We start from the raw sequence: 16,974 nt of genomic DNA, 5'->3' as shown, positions 1-16,974 counted from the left end.
CATTTCGCCCTGTGATACAAGTCTGTAGATGGGAATTTTGGTTTGACGTGTCACTCTCTTTAGCTGTTACTATAACCAGCATTTTCCTCAATCGTACTACTGCGAGGTTTCTCCCAAGAAGTGTAACTTTTCTCCATGTGCTCCAAATACATCAAATTGTATTTGTGGAAGTTAACGGAAACACATTCCATTGCTGGGTGTACTAAAGCCAGGACTACTTTTAGTGGAAATCCAAACATTCATATTATAAAGAAATTTCGATTGCCCAAAGGAACCTGTAGCATCCTGAATGGTCTCAGTAAGGTGACTCATGTAAATATGTTAATACTGTACTGTCAGCAGAGGCCATTTTTGTCTGTTGGTTGCCACCTGCAGGTTTCACTTCAACCTGCGCCATCTAGTGCTTTGCCAGTGATGCTACATCTGTATGAATGTTTGATTTTGAATGTCTCGATCTGCATATGTGGTTTTCCTGTAGATACTGGTTCAGAGGCACAAAATAAACATTTCCTAAAAACAGCATGACTAAGAGCGCATTCATACAAACATAACAAAAACAAAACATGCAAATACAGATTTGTATGTCTTTCCATTATAAAGTACTACCAGGAGGGCTGTAGGTGGTGTAGCGGTTAAAGCAGTCAGGTTTGAATCTCCACTCCATTAACACACTTACCCAGAACTCATACAGGAAAAATTCTATCCATCCATTATAAAGGTGTAAGAAGATTGTTAGAGGAAAAGCTTGCATTTTTAGAGGCATCAACTAAATGAATAAATCGAAATGAGAGATAATGAAAAGAAGAACACAAAATAAGGTTTTCTGTAATACTTAAAAGTGGCACATTTTAAATGCGAACTCTGAAATATGTCCTTTCAGGCTTAATCCCACTGATACAATGACAATATGGTGAGTATAACCAGGTAACGTTAATTTAATATGCAGTATATCAATGTCAGTTGAAAATAAAGATGACTTTTTAACTAGATACACAGGTTTAATAGTATAATAAACTACTGAGAGGTTTGTTACTAAACCTAGATCATTACTTAACATTAATTACAATATTATTTGATCCGAACACAAGTTCATGTCTTTTACTGCACTGTCTCTGGCCAGTTTACAAGCTGAATCTTTAAAATCAACACACTGGAATCGCCTAACGGAAAGAATTTATGTAAATTGTATTATACAGCTATTAACTTTTACCAAGAAAAAACGCGGAAATCCGTTTCATCCTCTCTTGTCTGTGAGACACAGAGAGAGAGAGACTACAATCCTGGGGGAATTTTGGACCCCGGGTGTTTCTCGCATTCCGGGACGAAACTGCTTCACGGTTTTTTTTTTCTTTGCTTTTCTTTCTTTCTTTCTTCTTTTTTTTTTTTTTTTTGGTTCTCACGACGCACACTGTCAGTATTTTGAGTTTTTCCAAGATAGCGTATTTCTTCAAACTCTACTACACAAATATATCCGTGTCGTGTGGTTTCATCCACCCAGGCCCTGGGCCTGGCCTGGCAGGGTTTGTTTTCCATGATTGTGAGAAATATTCGAAAATGGTGGACTCTCGACATCAACAGTTGCATGAATGAGTTATGAAAACCCCCAAGAAAGCGATGAATGGGTGAAATATGCCATATATGGACAGTAGTGAGTAAATATGTGTACAGGTTATCCCGGCGTCAGACAGACTGTTTGCGTCTGTGTCTGTATTTCTCTCTGTTGTTCTCCGGTATAATAACACTGCTTTCCCAACGTTAAAGTCCGTTCATTGTCTTTCTCAACTCTTACAATCTACATTTCGTGACATTTGGCGAAACTGTCGTTCTTCCCAGGAAAATACGCATTTCATTTGTCGTCATATAAGTTCACTGTCTGTTACTTAACTGTCTTCACTTTTCGTCACTGCCGCGCGCCGCAGTCACTTTCGTGCCGTTCTTTGCCATTTTGTTCTCGTCACAGTTCGTGTAAAACTATTATTTTTCGTGTCCTTCTGAAATGCTATTTCAAATACGTGTTTGAAATATAAAGGTGTGTGTTGCTTTTTTCTACATTAATGACGGCGACCCGGACCTCAGGTGTCGCCACGTCTTTTCGTCGTGTCATGTCGAACGGCTGTCGCGTGCTACATAAAACTTCTAATATATGTGTTTTGTGAGAAAAAAATGCAGCAAATCCCTGAAATCGAACTGCTTCATTGTGTGGCTGCGCACCGACCGACGTCATAAAAGTTTTACGACCACGGGGACCTGCAGCTAGTAGCTGTCCCCGAGAATTGAGTTCCTGGCGAAAACTGACTGAAAATGTCTGGAACCGATATGTTCGAACTCATGTCAGATTTTTTTTATGCTTTCTTTACGACATGCTCTGTCGTTCCAAGATCTATTCTTGATTTTTTCTGCCTTCTGTGGATAGGTGTAAAATAAAACATGTAGTGCATGCATGTGCCTTCACCTGGTTTGCTCAAAACACTCTGAAAACATCACTCTACAAGACATATGAATTTGAAAACAGCGCGCGCACAGAAATATGTTTATAATTCTATTTTTATGAACTTCTATACAGTATGTCTAGTTATCCTGCACATTCACATTGTTAGATGTTTGTATTTCTATATAATTTTACATGTTTATAGTTCCATCAAGACATAATCATGGTTTTCTGTAAATGTTTACTTTTAAGATAAGAACCTTTATTGATTCCGGGAAGGAAATTCAGTTGCTTATAGCAACCGATACACATACACACTACAGAAATACATGGAACAAAGACTACGCAAATAGTTGCAATATAAGGATATATGTATGTATTATGTATATAACAAGGGATCATGTTTTATCCACATTTAAAGGGTGAAATTGAAATTGAAAGCATTTCTTTTACAACCCTCATTCTCATTGGCTACATTAAACTACATTCTGCTCTAATTGGCCACTTCACATGCACGTCAAAATACCAATGGCCCTGATTGGCTTTTTCAAAGACCGGCCCAGGGTTGATACGGGGTGTGAGGTTGGTCAGGGTTGCCAGATGAGTAACATCATACAAATCCCAGTTTGATGACAATCGGGTTGAAGTTACAAAAGAAATAGTGTGGAAAAACTATTCTCTAGGATAGATGAAGAATAATAAAAACGATTTAATGAACAAATTAGTAAAGCAATTTTTCATAATTTAATCAAGTGTGCATTCATATGTGGATAACGGTACTGAGGAAAATATTTCAAACAGCAAGAACAATCACTCCATGCAATACAGATGATGTAACAAGCGCAGTTACATAAAATGTATAGATATTCCGATTAAATGTGGAATTTTGGTTATTTATTTCAACTACAATTTTAGCTATAGTCAAAATGTCTGTTCTTTTGTATTTAAATCTATCCGACTAGCTTCATACTGTAATTATACTTTATTCTCTCCTCTACTCATTTTACAGAACCTCGAACTGATTTTACATTACAGATCGTAGCTTTCGAACGAGCGAACGGGTTGGATTTGTTGCCGTCACAGGGGAAGTTCAGGAGCAACATGGCAACCCACTGCGAGCTCGTTCTAAGGACGTCTTTAAGGCACTGATCCGGCGCTCTTTTCACTCTCACCGAAACATTAACCAAGATGTGTCTTTAACGGTCCCACCGGCCACAGCCATCAGATTCCCTACAGTTTCGTGACGCTGTGTGGACTCCGACTCACATCTCTCCCTCCCTGGCCTTCTGGTTTTGAGAACACGCGCGGCTATGTGGAGGGCGTGGAAGGGGCTGACCGGGACGATCCCGTCTTTGATCACTGGACTGAACCCCTCGCGCCTGTCGCTGCAGCCCCGTGTCGTGCGCGTGGTTCATAAAACGCGGGCTTACAGCTCCTTCTTCCGAGGTAAGCGTTGCATTTGGAAAAGATCATCATGCTCACGTGTGATAAACACGTGATCTGTAGCACGCGCGTATTTCCCTCCCCCAGAACTAGAGGCGCAGCTGGCGGCCATGCGGAAGCATGCCGTACGCGCCATGCCGGGTAGCGATTGGCAGCCGCTGGAGATCACGCCTGGTCTGCCTCCGGAGCGCGCGGACGTCGTCATCGTGGGCGGGGGCGTGGTCGGCTGGTCGGTCGCCTATTGGCTGAAGAGGAAGGAGCGGATAAGGGACGGAGTGCGAGTGCTTGTCGTGGAGAAGGACCCCACAGTGAGTGGAAAAAAACTTGGATGATTCCCCTTGTTCTAAGATGATAAACTCAGAGTAGTTCATTGCTTGAAATCATTAATGTGGGACAGCTGGCAAAATAGTGGTTAGAGTGGCTGCCTTTTGGACCAGAAGGTCACAGGTTTGAATCCCACAAGCTGTAGTATACTTGAGGAAGATACTTACCCTATTGCTTCAGTAAAATTCCTCAGATGTATAACTGGGTAAGCAATTGTAAAGTAGCTTAACGGTGTAGGTTGCATTGGAGAAAAGTGTCAACTAAATGAATTACTGACATTTTTTCAGATGTAGCTTCTATCCAAGGGGGCTTACAGCCTTACCTGTGCAACTTTACAACTTATCTACTAATGTATACAAGTGGGTATTTTTTACTGTATAAATTCAGGAGTACCTTGATCAAGGGTACTACAGCAGCAGGAGGAGGGATTTGAACCTGGGACTTTGTGAATTGAAGGCCACAGTTCTAAACACTATACCACCTGCTGGTCCCTGCTTCAGACTGCATCCTGCATTTGCCGTGGCAGTGATGACTGTGGTGTCCTGCTCTTCCTCAGTATTCCCAGGCCTCCACGGTCCTGTCTGTAGGGGGGATACGACAGCAGTTTTCTCTGCCGGAGAACATCCACTTGTCCCTGGCCTCAGCTGAATTCTTGAGGAGCATCAATGTAAGGAGATGTTCGTCCTCAGCTGCTTGGCCTGGCTGCACGAGAGAGGCGCTTTTGTGGTCTTAATGGTTCTACGGGTTTAATGGACACTCGGATGAACGTAAACGTCTGGTCGCTGTACAGTGGTCAGAACTTGTACAGGTGGTCCTCAGTTCATGACGGGTTCTGATCCGCAATGACTCCATCATATGTCAGCGATGTCGTTAGTCAAAATCAGCTTGTAACTCTATTATATGAAGCATAAAGATATATAAATGGTTAATATGCATGAATTCTAAGTCATGTGGGATATATATTTATACGTTAAAATAATGCTAATGTATAATAACAGTAATATAAATACAGTATTATATTTTCATGCTGCACTATTATCTGCACCAGTGTTTTCACTTTAATTTCTAAATCTATTGGCTTTCACTTTTTCTATTCCGCACCAGCAGAACGCTCACTTTTTCACTTGCTAGCCATTTTAAATAAAAGTAACTTGAAGGCAATCGCAACGAATCAAAGAGAATAGTTGTGCATATAAAACACTATTGCCGCTACACTCTGAAACACTGACTAAGACCCAGACAATAACAAATATGTGGGTACAATGTTATCGTTCCACTGACGGAGCAGTCATTGTTAGATATTCCAACAAAATCTTGGTACTCGAAAATAATATAGAAAGTTAATGGGAGCGCTGTCGTAAATCCGAGTGATTTTAATTTGCATATTTTGTAACTTGAGGACCACTTGTACTTGTTTCAGTTCCCAACTGTAAATATGACCTGTGGAATAAGTTGTTTAATTATATGCATGTAAGTAGGAGGAATCTCTCCTTCCACTGGCTGGGAGACATATTTTTCCCCCTTTTGACTTTTGTTCATGTGTCAATCCACCATCGCAGGAGCACCTGGGCGTGCTGAATGAGGACCCCGTGGACCTTCAGTTCAACCACTCGGGGTACCTCTTCATTGCCAGTGAGAAGGGAGCTGGCATCATGGAAGAGAACTATAGAACGCAGCGGTAAGTTGGTCGCTTTCTGGGGAGTGACCAGAACGGGACCATTGATTGTCTTGATGGACCCGAGGCGGACATCATGGGGTTGACACTTTTGCATTGCCTTTTTATTTTACTTTTTTACATCTTAGGTATGCGGGTGCAAAAGTTACACTTTTGTCCCCAGCACAAGTGAAGGAGAAGTTTCCCTGGCTGAACACTGAGGGGGTGGCGCTCGCTTCTTACGGTATTGAACTGTCCTATTTAACGATATTGTCTTATTGCTTTAAAATGGAAAAACCTTTCAAATGACTCAAGTTAAAAAAAAAAAAAAAAAAAAAAAAAAAAAAAATAGTAGGCTCTACTAGTTCCACCATTTATTTATAGGTTTTGTATAAATCTCAGCTGTAGTTATAAATAAATAATTGATAAGTACTTTGTAAGACTTATTTTAATACTTTTATTGGCTTAATTTTTTTTTGAATTAACATGACTGAAATTAAAATTACATCACTCACACAAATTCCTATTCAGTGCTGATTTTTTACTGATTCATCCCGTAAATATGTGTAACATTCCCCATCATGTTTTTAACCGCAAATAAACTGGAAAATGTGTTCTTCCAAGAAAATTCCCATCCCCACATTTTGTAACACAAGGAGCCAGTGAATTAGTAATTTCAAAGCAAACACAATATTATGAACCTTGTTTTAAAAAATCGAGCGATAGGTTGCTGCCTCAAATGTAGTAGTGGCAGTGTTATTGTTACGCCACCTGTTTTGGATTAGTGTGCAGAATTATGAATTTTTTTGCAAATGCTTGTTTTTCAGGACTGGAGAACGAAGGGTGGTTTGATCCCTGGTCCCTGCTGAACGCTTTACGTCGCAAGGCCATATCCATGGGAGTTTATCAATGTTTCGGCGAGGTCACAGGTCGGGTAACTTCAGATTGCCTACTTGATGCTTTTGAAGCCCTCAGATATCCTCCAAGAAATGCCTGATGAAAATAAGTTGTCTGCTCAGTAATGTAGTTTGACTGAATGCAGTTTCACATGACATAAAGGCAAGCATATTTATTTAACTGTTCATTTAAGTGGTCATTCACTCATTGTAGAAATGTGATACATTTTCAGAGTGCTAATTTGCTAGTGTGCTGAAGTTTAATTTGTATATCTTTCCTGATACTAAACATTTTAAAATCAGTTGCATGCAGTAATATATTTACAGTACATTATTTGAAAATAACTAAATATGTGTAAATTGACACAACAAGACTTCTAATTAAAAACATTGGCAGGATGGTGCCATAAAAGAGTAAGTATGTAGACAAAGTGGTGAAAAGACATATTAAAATGACAATGAGTTCTTCCACTTTACGTTTCCTCAGGTTTTAGATATTCCACACATTCCATGCCAACTGATGACAGCCACCAGATGAGCTTTAAGAGAATTCGATATGTCAATGTGAGTATAACAAGTGGGAAATTCATGCAGTTGATTAATTGGCTTTTCTTGGAGTATAAGACTTCTCAGAAGGAGTTGGGTAGTAACTGGTTAAAATTTTACACCTTTCATTGGGTACAAACACATTCATCAGTTGCCTAATAATATAGATTTCATTATACATTAATTTTCCGCTGTCTGGCTCTGTAAGTTAATCCTTGACATGAGTAGAAATCTTGAAATGACAGTGTTTGTAAAAAATGCTGAGATAACATCAAGCAGTAAAATCTTAGTACTGTATCTCGTTTATCAGTTTATTATTTTTCAGTATTTTTCAGGTTGTACATTTGTTGTGATGAGTCTGAAGCACTTGATGGCAGCTTGACAGCATCTGTTTCCCTCACCTCTTCATAGGTGAGGATGCCTAACAGCCTGGAGTACCAGCCAGTGGAGTGTGCCATTGTGGTGAATGCAGCTGGGGCTCATTCCGGTAAGGTGGCTGATCTGGCAGGTATTGGTTCGGGCCCCAAGGACACCCTGGCTGCCGTTCCTGTCCCTGTGGAGCCCAGGAAGAGGTACACACCTTGCTGCTTTCCATGTCCAAGTTATTTTATGCACTATTTGTATGACATCACTTCAGCTCATGTGTCATGGTCAACTTGTGGGAGGACAAAGGGTTGCGCTGTTGTTTTACACCTGGGGTACAGTAAACACATGTTGACTGCTTCAGATGAACTGCATATGCTAATCTTCCCCACTCTTCAAGTCAAATATTGTGATAAGTAAAATTTGGTCTTTTCCATTTCTATGCTGTTCCATTTGGTCTCCACAAAGGTACGTATATGTCCTCCACTGCCCGGATGGACCGGGTTTGGACACACCCTTCTTGATTGACTACTCGGGGGTTTACTGCAGACGCGAAGGACTTGGAGGAAACTACATTGCAGGTCTATCACCTGAAGAGGTGGGAAACAATACTCAAAAAATTGCTTACCATTTAACCTTGGATTGTTCATGTTCATGCTGCTTGTCGGCACGACTAATTTATAGCACCGTTTCTTGAGATTAGAGCCTGCAGCCTGGTTTTGTAACCTTCTGAGATCCAGCCACAGACTTTTTTCCCCCACTGTAAAGTATGTACAGTATATTTTTAAGTACATGCAATTAAATGTACTTGCAATCATGTTCTGTCCTAGTGCACCTTACAGTGGTCATTTTGTGCTTATCACATTTTGGGGTGAGGCTTGGACAGCTTTATATAAATACTAGGAATATATCCAGAAGCCTGTTTTTCTCCATTTGCTTGGTGGGTAAAGCTAGTTTCTTAACCACTGCACTGCTTCCTGCTCTTTAGTATGTCTCCCGTCTGATTTAGGAAGAAGAGCCAGACACCAGAGATTTGGAGGTGGACTACAACTTTTTCCAGGATCGAATTTGGCCACTCTTAGCCCATCGCGTTCCTGCCTTTGAATGCACTAAGGTTGCTGTTGTTCTTCGTCTTCTCATTATTATTTTTTAATTAACATTCTGGGTGGGATGGCAGTCCATGGCAGGGCAGCTACACATGCAAACATTCGCTCACCCGCTAACACACTGGGCAATTTAATATCTGGGCTTTTTGGGCGTAGGTTTAAATCCGGTTTGGTCTTTTGTGGAATTTGCACATTCTTCCAAGTGTGTGTTTGGGTTTCTTCCAGCGTATGGGTGGCTACCCTGCAATAAACTGCTGCCCCATCTAGGGGGTACCCACATCAGCCTCATGCCACATGATTCCTAGATAGGCTCAGGACTGCTATGACCTTAACCGGGACAAACTGTTAATGTAGCGAGAAAGAGTAAGATAATATAAAAAAATATAAAACAGAAACCTGGAAAATGTGTAATTAACTATGTCTGTAATACAGGGAGCCAGTATATTTTCATTTTTTAGAGAAACTCAGTCTCATCCATGCCACGGTTGGGATTCTGAGCCTAGGCTGTGCTGTTTGTCTCTGCCAGGTGGCCAGCGCTTGGGCCGGTTACTACGACTACAACACCTTTGACCAGAACTGCATCCTGGGTCTCCACCCACTGGTCAACAACATGTACTTTGCCACCGGCTTCAGCGGGCATGGGCTGCAGCAGTCTCCGGCCGCTGGCCGCGCACTGGCCGAGCTCATCCTGGATGGGGGCTTCCGGACGCTTGACCTCAGCGCGCTCGGCTTCGAGCGCATCTTCCACCAGGAGCCAGTGCTGGAGAGAAGCATTGTGTGATGGTGGGAGTTCTGCTGAAGGCTTGATGAAGAAAGCATGGCGATTCAGCAGCCAGCACTAGAGAGTGATGGCTGAACACCCCTCATTTGAGGAACAGGACATGTAATTTCTCTGAACTAAGTCCTTTTCAAGGGCTTATGGAGTCACAGTGCAGCGCTGCTACATTTTGGGTTGCTATGCAAAACCCTTTTATTATAATGCATCATCCTTGGGTGCTGTACATTATCACCTTTCAAAAGGTGCAGTGTGCTTCATGGTGGTAAACAGTTTTGACACAGTTCTTTTCTGTAAGTGAAATATATATTTGGATTTCGTTTTTGAATGCACGGTGCATCTGAAGTAATTTTTATTTCTCGTTTTGTTAAATACTCTATTTTCTCCATTAATGCCATATGATGCTTATCGATGCAGATTTTTTTTTTGTGATCACGTGGTATTCCATAAAATGAAAATAGAGCTATAACTTTAGTAGCACAGTTCTTATACTGTATACACAATTTCATATCAAAGGAGCAGTGAGCTATGGAGGAAAGGGTTAATTTACTTCATAGTCACAAAAAAAAAGTTTAAAACCAAAAATTATTTTAATAATTGTTATTTTGTGTAGAAAAATAAGTGTACAAAGTAATGCTAAAAAAAAATGTGTTATATGCAAAACTCACATTTCAGTGTAAACATCTTTAATCTAATTTGGTATTTTTCTTTGTCAGCATGTCCAGAACGGAGCCAACTTTCCGTTTTTCACCTAGAAATAAAATAAAAATACACATTAGTGTGTTCATCATACATTGTAGGCTATGTGTATTTGCTAAAATGTGAATGTCCCACATTGCTGACATGCAAAAAGACATAAAACACAATTCACATTTTTTAGATTTACATTTTCCACAGCATTGGTCCTGGCCCTTGAGGTGATCAGCTACTTTCAACATTTAGCGCTTGATACAGTTATAGCGTGTCTTAATGCACTAATATTGTGCTTAACGACACGGGTCCATTATGACAATACTGTAATGATGATGATGATAGCATTGGATTTTGTTTCTGTCTTGGCAGCAGCATGTGGCATAGTGGTTACACCATAAACTAACTCTAAAAATACCTGCATTTAAATCCCCATTCCTGCTGTAGGAACCTTAATGAAGGCACTTACCCTTAAGTGGTACAGTAAAAATTATAAAGCTGTATAAATGGGGAAAAAAAAAAAAATCAGTGTACGTAGCTTAGTGTCCCCACCTAAGACTGTAAATCACCATAGACAAAAGTATCAGATAAATGAATAATCTCACCCTTGGATTTCCCACTAGATTCACTGGAGGAACCAGAGTGCTTGGCGTAGGCCATCTTCATCCTCTGAATGTTCTTCTTGCTAATGACCTCATGTTCCACAATTGGCTTGGGATAGTCTTTTCCCACAATGCATCCTGCTCGCTCCTGAAGGCTACGTGGCGACTTCCACGGCTCGTATATGTATTCCGCAGGGAACTTCTTCAGGATGGGGAGGTATTTTCTGCAATAAATGCACAACAGCCCGACATGATTACAGTCTTGACTTTGCATGTAACATGGCAATGGAAGTGTATTGTTCTAGTCTCAGTACTATTCAGTATGAATCATAAGAGCAGCAACATCTATGTTTAATTTTGCCCCATCATATCTATTAATTACACTCCTCAAAGTACTGAAGGTCAAGTTACACATTTTCAGAGACAGGAATATCTTGCAGTTCATTTTAAAAAAGTTTTGTGTTTACCCTGCAAGCCAACAAATGGGACTAAAGAGCACCCAAACCTAACCGGAGTGTGGCACTGTCACAATTCAGCTCACTTCCACAATGCTTCCAGCTCATGTATGGGGTTTCTCAATACCGGTGATCAATAACAAGATGAAGAACACTGCATGTGTTTATGTGATCTATCAGTCAATATCTGGGATTGAACAGAAGTTTGAGGAAACAGCATATTTATACTTTCAGTGGTTTTAGTGCAAGTTGTATAATTTATAACTTGGAATTAATATAAGTATTTATTTTTTAATTCTTTTTAAATTTATTACAATCTATATTGGAGGTTTTTACAGAAAATTACCTGTGAATAAACTGAAGGTCATCTGTATTATTAAGCTTGTCTGCATTGTGACAGGAGTAGATGTGACTTTGGAGTATAAAAGCTTTAGTCGCAAAACTGTCTGTAAGTTATGGAGCTGGTATATCATTAAATTGCTGCATGCCTGACACTTTTAGTATATAGAGAAACTTGAAAAGTATTTGACCAGTTCATACAAATGTTTACTGGAGCATTTTAGGGTTTAATACCTTGATGAAGAGTTCTCAGTAAAGCAAGGAATGGGTCTTGAACCAGCAGCATTGAGGTAATGAATTAAAGTCCTTAACTACTGCGCCATCTGCTGACTGGGGATTGTTTCCTGTAGTGATTGTGACAGTTGGCTACAGAGAGTCAGCCTTACCTTATATAGTCCCCATTTTTGTCGGTCTTCTTCCCAAAGGCCACAGGGGAGTAGACTCTGAAATACTGCTGGAAAAACGCACTTGCGGACAGCCATTGCCAGTTCCCAGCATTCAGGGCCCAGTCGGCATCGAGTAGCAGCTCCTCAAACACCTGCATGGATGGCACGCTGCTACGGCATTCTTATTACACACTTGTGCTGGTTTTCCCATCTACCATAACTTTTAAATGCACATGGTGTTTAAGGTAAGAATAAATCCCCAGTTCGTATATTTTTCTAATGGGACACAAGGTGTAAACACTGATTCTGGTTGATACCAGGCCAGGTCCTCCTCCAGAACTGGTGCGGGCCCTCAATGTTGTCAAGCTGTGTTTACAGTTCGCCACCCACCTTCATGCCCTCCTCCCAGCTGATCCAGAGGTCCCCCCGGGTCAAGAAGCAGGCAACAGCATGTCGGGCCAGGTGGTGGATCCAGCCTTCCTGGCGCAGCTGGGTCATAATAGCATCTATGAAGGGGAAACCGGTCCGACCCTGGAGAGATGGGCAAATGTACAGTCATCCTTGTGGTAGATCCAGGGTGGCACTGCACCTTTTAGAGCGAGATTACAAAAGCATTCTAAAAGAGGTGTTTCTAAATATGAAACAGATTACTGAGTTTCATTTATGTTCAACCATATTCGGATGGACTAGGTCTCACATCCCCTTATTGTTAACCACAGCAAGTTTAAGATTCACATTTTTAAAGCAATGTTAAGATGATGAAAATGTCAAGATCAAACAGAGTTGGCAGGCTTAGAACATATATTGGCTGCAACTGTTTGTCCCAAGTGGGTTTACGGCAAATCGGAGCTTAACTCGGCAACACGGCACAAGGCTGAAGGGAGAGGGGACACACCCAGGACGGGACGCCAGTCAATCGCAAGGCACCCCAAGCAGGGCTAGAACCCCAGACCCACCACAGAGCAGGCCCTGGCAGCTGTGCCACTGCACCCCCCAGGTAGAAAACAGGATTACATTTTTGAACTGATGATTAAGACTGAGAATGGGACTAAGGAGCTACAATTAAGATGTAGAAAAGATCAACACACTTGTACCTATAGGTCCTGATCAGTTGCTACGCCCCAGCAGGAGTGATGTGCTCCTACACAGCTGGCGACTCACTGGTCCCACTAACAAGGGGTGCAAAATCAAAAGCTCACTAGTTCTCTGTTTTGTCCATGATATGCTGGAATAAGCTCCCACTGTCCCTCATAGCTGCTGACCTCCTTTCTGCATTCAAGAAGGGTCTCAAAATCCATCTCTGTGAGACCAGTTTCTCTCCTGATAGCTTCATAAATGAGTGCAACACCATTTGTTATGATCAGAGGTGTTGAGCTTTTTACTACAGAAGTAAAAGTACTGTTCCTTTAAAAAAAAAGAAAAAAGTCATCATGTAAAAATGATTTTCAAAAATTTTTCTTGAAGTAAAAAAAAATCTGGTCAAAAAAACAAGGATTGAACTTTGATTCAAATGTAGCTTTCAGATGTTCTGAATCACTAGTGGTATTAATAGCAAAAATATAATTTCTATATACAGTTTTAACTAAATTTGTACAATAAATTAAATCTGCTGTGCAAAAAAATAGATATTCTCAACTGTACTAATCAAAAGTAGAACAAATAAAATGCCATAGTTTGGTATTATTAACTATTATTTATTATTATTTATATGTGACACCTTTGTCAGTTATAATTTATCTGTATTCAGTGTATCTGTGCTTTGATTGTCTATGTCTGAAGCTCTTTATCTGTTGCTGATGCACTTCTGTTGACTCTAAGTTGCTTTGGGGAGAAGCATCTAATAATGAATGTAAATTTAAACCCAAGACGACGATTAAAAGAGGTACCTCTCTCCATGCTGCCAGGTACTCAGGGTTGGTTTCCCAGTCCACCTGCACACACACAGGGTTGCCCACCATGCAGTCAAAGTTGGGGATGCCCACACTGGTTGTGTAGAAGAACTCCCTCCAGAGTAGTTGGCCATGCAAGGAGACCGGGGGCTCTGAGTGCTTCCTCTACAAATGGGTTGATGGCAAACGGTTAACAGATGATCGGGCTGGTGCCTAGTCCTCAGAAAAATGAGTGAAGCTGGGAAAGGACAGGCGGTGCAACGACACTCACCCCTCGATACACATCATCTAGCCTCCACCAGAAGGTGCGTGCAGAGAGACAGCCGAATTTGAGGTAGGGGCTGAGCACCGTGGTACTGGGAGTGAGCGCGTTGGGTGATGTCTGGGGCTTTTCAAAGGCACAAACCCATCCCTGACAAAGGCCACCGAGCCAAAGAACACACATGAATTTACATTTAAAGAAATAGCATTTGTTGTGTAATTTCAATTATGGTACCATAATTTCACCCAGGAATCAATCATTGTTTCCATGACAAAGGGGTAATTCAAGCCCCTAATAACAAGATTTCACCTAATGGGGTGATTTCACTGACTGTATTAATCCCATCAAGTAAGGGATAGGTATATCAGCTCACGATAAGTACCTTTCTCAAGGGAACTACAGTCTGAACAAATCATGCATGTTCTTGTCATGAAGCGAGGAACCTCCACTGCCAACCCTGCTCACCGAGGCCAACGCATTCAAGAAGGCGGCAAAAGAGAAACGGGCACCGTTCGACTCATGTGCTCCTCCAGCCTGCGCAGAGCCTCCTGCTCCCCACCGGGGTACAGCTCTGGTCCAGCATTGAGGGAGTCGAAGCCCAGCTCCGCCAGGCTGGGGACCCCATAGGCCTCTTCATGGTCCTCTGAAGAAGGGGTGCAGATATCTGCATGAGCAAAATGGAAAAAAGATCCTGATGAGACACAACATAGGGACATAAAGACACATTTCTCACAGGATATTGCCAAGCAACTTTCTGTTGGGTCACAGAGCATCTGAGTTTCTTCAGTGAAATTTCCTATTACTTCGCTCATCATCAAGAATTGCAAGACTCAGATTACCTATCATATCCTGAAGGGTTGGTGGAGGGCAGGGTCTTTTTGGGGCTCCAACTGTGTTTATGAGGGTCTGCATTCTTTTGAAGGTCAGGGGGGCCTTCCCGTTGTTCTCCAGGATGATCCTGGCGAGGGAAGAGAAATATCTCAGGAAACTGTAAAAACCCTGCAGCTGTGGCCTCGTATCTCTGCTGGTTTCAGTGGGCTTTTGTGAACTGGGCCTGCAAATTAAACATCAACTGGTGTACTTATGAAACATAAAAATCTCACTGGTGAAACTTTTGATAGGAGAGAAAAACCTGATAATAGACACATTTCCAGGACTTTGTTGAATATCAGATTGCTGTTGAGGTCTCATAGTTTTCCCTGTATCAGCAATCTATTTTTTTTTAAATCCCCAGGAAAATAGGTAAAGCGCTTTGTGAAAACTTTCTTTACATAAAATGAAATTTTCTTGATTGATGCTTGAGCCATGCCTGGTTGCACTACCTCTCGGTGTCATAAAGAGTATGAGAGACCTCCTGAATGACTTCCACTTGGTGCTCTGCCGCCAGACTTGCTATATTCTTGTCCCGTTGCAGGGCATAGGGCTCCGTGTCCACTTCAAAGGTCAACCGGGTCACCTTCCACTTCTGGAAAAGTCTGGGAAACACCTCTTCGGGTTTTCCTCTCACCACAAAGAGCCTGGCACCACAAAACCAACCTTTAGCTTCCCTGACATCTTTTCAGGCTTCAGACATTTTCACAGCTGGATATTTAAATGAAACCATTCAGGTTTAGCAGACAAGCAAAGGGTATACAGTATAACCACCACACCACCTGGTGGTGACACTGGTACAAAATACAAATAATTTTGTAACAGAAAGAAATTTATGGTAACAGCAGTTTACTGCAAGAGTGTACACCATGCTACTTTGTCTTATAATATGTTTTTTTTTTTTCTCTTACCTGGAGTTGAGTCTCCTAAGGCTGCAGTCCAAGTCTGCAAGTGCCCCGATGAGAAAACGCCAGCGTGTGATGCCCACACGAGCATTCTTAGGGAACCAAGGGTCCAGGACAAACACTGGGTAGAGTTCAGCACAGTCCCTGAGCGCAGCCTGGAGGGCAGGGTTGTCGTGGAGCCGCAGGCCTTTGCGGAACCAGTGCACAGAGTTGTGCCTCATACCTGCAGCAACCTAAAAGAGATCAACGGACAGACAATATAGCCTGACCATATTAAAGCAGATTTTTTCATAGTCGATACAGACTGATCATGTCACTAGTAATCAATGAATAGTCAAAGCCCATTAAACTGCTGATGCAAACAAATCACGCTAATTGTGATATTGAACGGTCAATAGAAACACACACTGAAAATGCTTGTCTTGAGCGGGGTTGCGGTGAACCGGAGCCTAACCCGGCAATACAGGGTGCAAGGCTGGAGGAGGAGGGGGTCACACCCTGGAAAGGATGCCAGTCTGCCACATGGCACCACACTCAATAAAAACACTCCTCTCAAAACAATACAAAATTATTTTATTCTTATTATTCAGTCTATTAACAGTTAATAATTAATACATTTATTAATATTAAGAATAATCACACCAGTACTGTAACTATTTTAACAAGTCGAACATCATGCACATCTACATAACCAAATACCAAAGTTATAAACTTTTCAGTTATTCAAAGAGATGTAGTATCGGCACCACTACTGCATCAAATCTAATAGTATTTTTTTCTTCATTTAATTATTATTTGCCTGGAAATATTAACTGCTATTCTTTGTATTAGTTAGTATTATTAGTATTAATAATAATGCAATATGACAAACATATACAACAAGATTCTTACCTGCTTGTGCGGTTTGCTCTTCTTCCGTTTAGTTTAAGTAATGACCATGATAAGTTTTGTAATCTATTGCGTGACAAAACATTACGCAAGTGCACTTACAAAACGAAAGGAAGAAACAGGTCACATGACGTTCAGAAACCAATGACAATC

At 41.3% G+C, this 16,974-nt stretch overlaps 2 protein-coding genes across 2 annotated transcripts; one reads left to right on the top strand and one right to left on the bottom strand.

The window, feature by feature from the left end:
• Positions 1 to 3,710: 3,710 nt before the first annotated feature.
• On the top strand, positions 3,711 to 10,012 carry foxred1 (FAD-dependent oxidoreductase domain containing 1). The gene is made up of 11 exons (XM_018730956.2): positions 3,711 to 3,874; positions 3,959 to 4,179; positions 4,752 to 4,862; positions 5,755 to 5,873; positions 5,999 to 6,093; positions 6,677 to 6,778; positions 7,233 to 7,309; positions 7,703 to 7,863; positions 8,123 to 8,252; positions 8,664 to 8,768; positions 9,287 to 10,012. The coding sequence occupies exons 1-11, from the start codon at positions 3,739 to 3,741 to the stop codon at positions 9,539 to 9,541; spliced, it is 1,512 nt and encodes a 503-aa protein (XP_018586472.2). The 5' UTR covers positions 3,711 to 3,738; the 3' UTR covers positions 9,542 to 10,012.
• Positions 10,013 to 10,109: 97 nt separating this feature from the next.
• On the bottom strand, positions 10,110 to 16,931 carry cry5 (cryptochrome circadian regulator 5). The gene is made up of 11 exons (XM_018731179.2): positions 16,825 to 16,931; positions 15,940 to 16,166; positions 15,481 to 15,675; positions 14,998 to 15,116; positions 14,668 to 14,822; positions 14,168 to 14,308; positions 13,894 to 14,061; positions 12,398 to 12,538; positions 12,008 to 12,159; positions 10,831 to 11,051; positions 10,110 to 10,286 (listed from the first exon to the last, which is right to left on the bottom strand). The coding sequence occupies exons 2-11, from the start codon at positions 16,152 to 16,154 to the stop codon at positions 10,222 to 10,224; spliced, it is 1,572 nt and encodes a 523-aa protein (XP_018586695.2). The 5' UTR covers positions 16,155 to 16,166; positions 16,825 to 16,931; the 3' UTR covers positions 10,110 to 10,221.
• Between the last annotated feature and the right edge of the window lie 43 nt (positions 16,932 to 16,974).

The sequence above is a fragment of the Scleropages formosus genome, chromosome 25, assembly GCF_900964775.1.
Source record: "Scleropages formosus chromosome 25, fSclFor1.1, whole genome shotgun sequence".
Classification (NCBI taxonomy): Eukaryota; Metazoa; Chordata; class Actinopteri; order Osteoglossiformes; family Osteoglossidae; genus Scleropages; species Scleropages formosus.
This window is presented reverse-complemented; position numbering and strand designations above follow the sequence as displayed.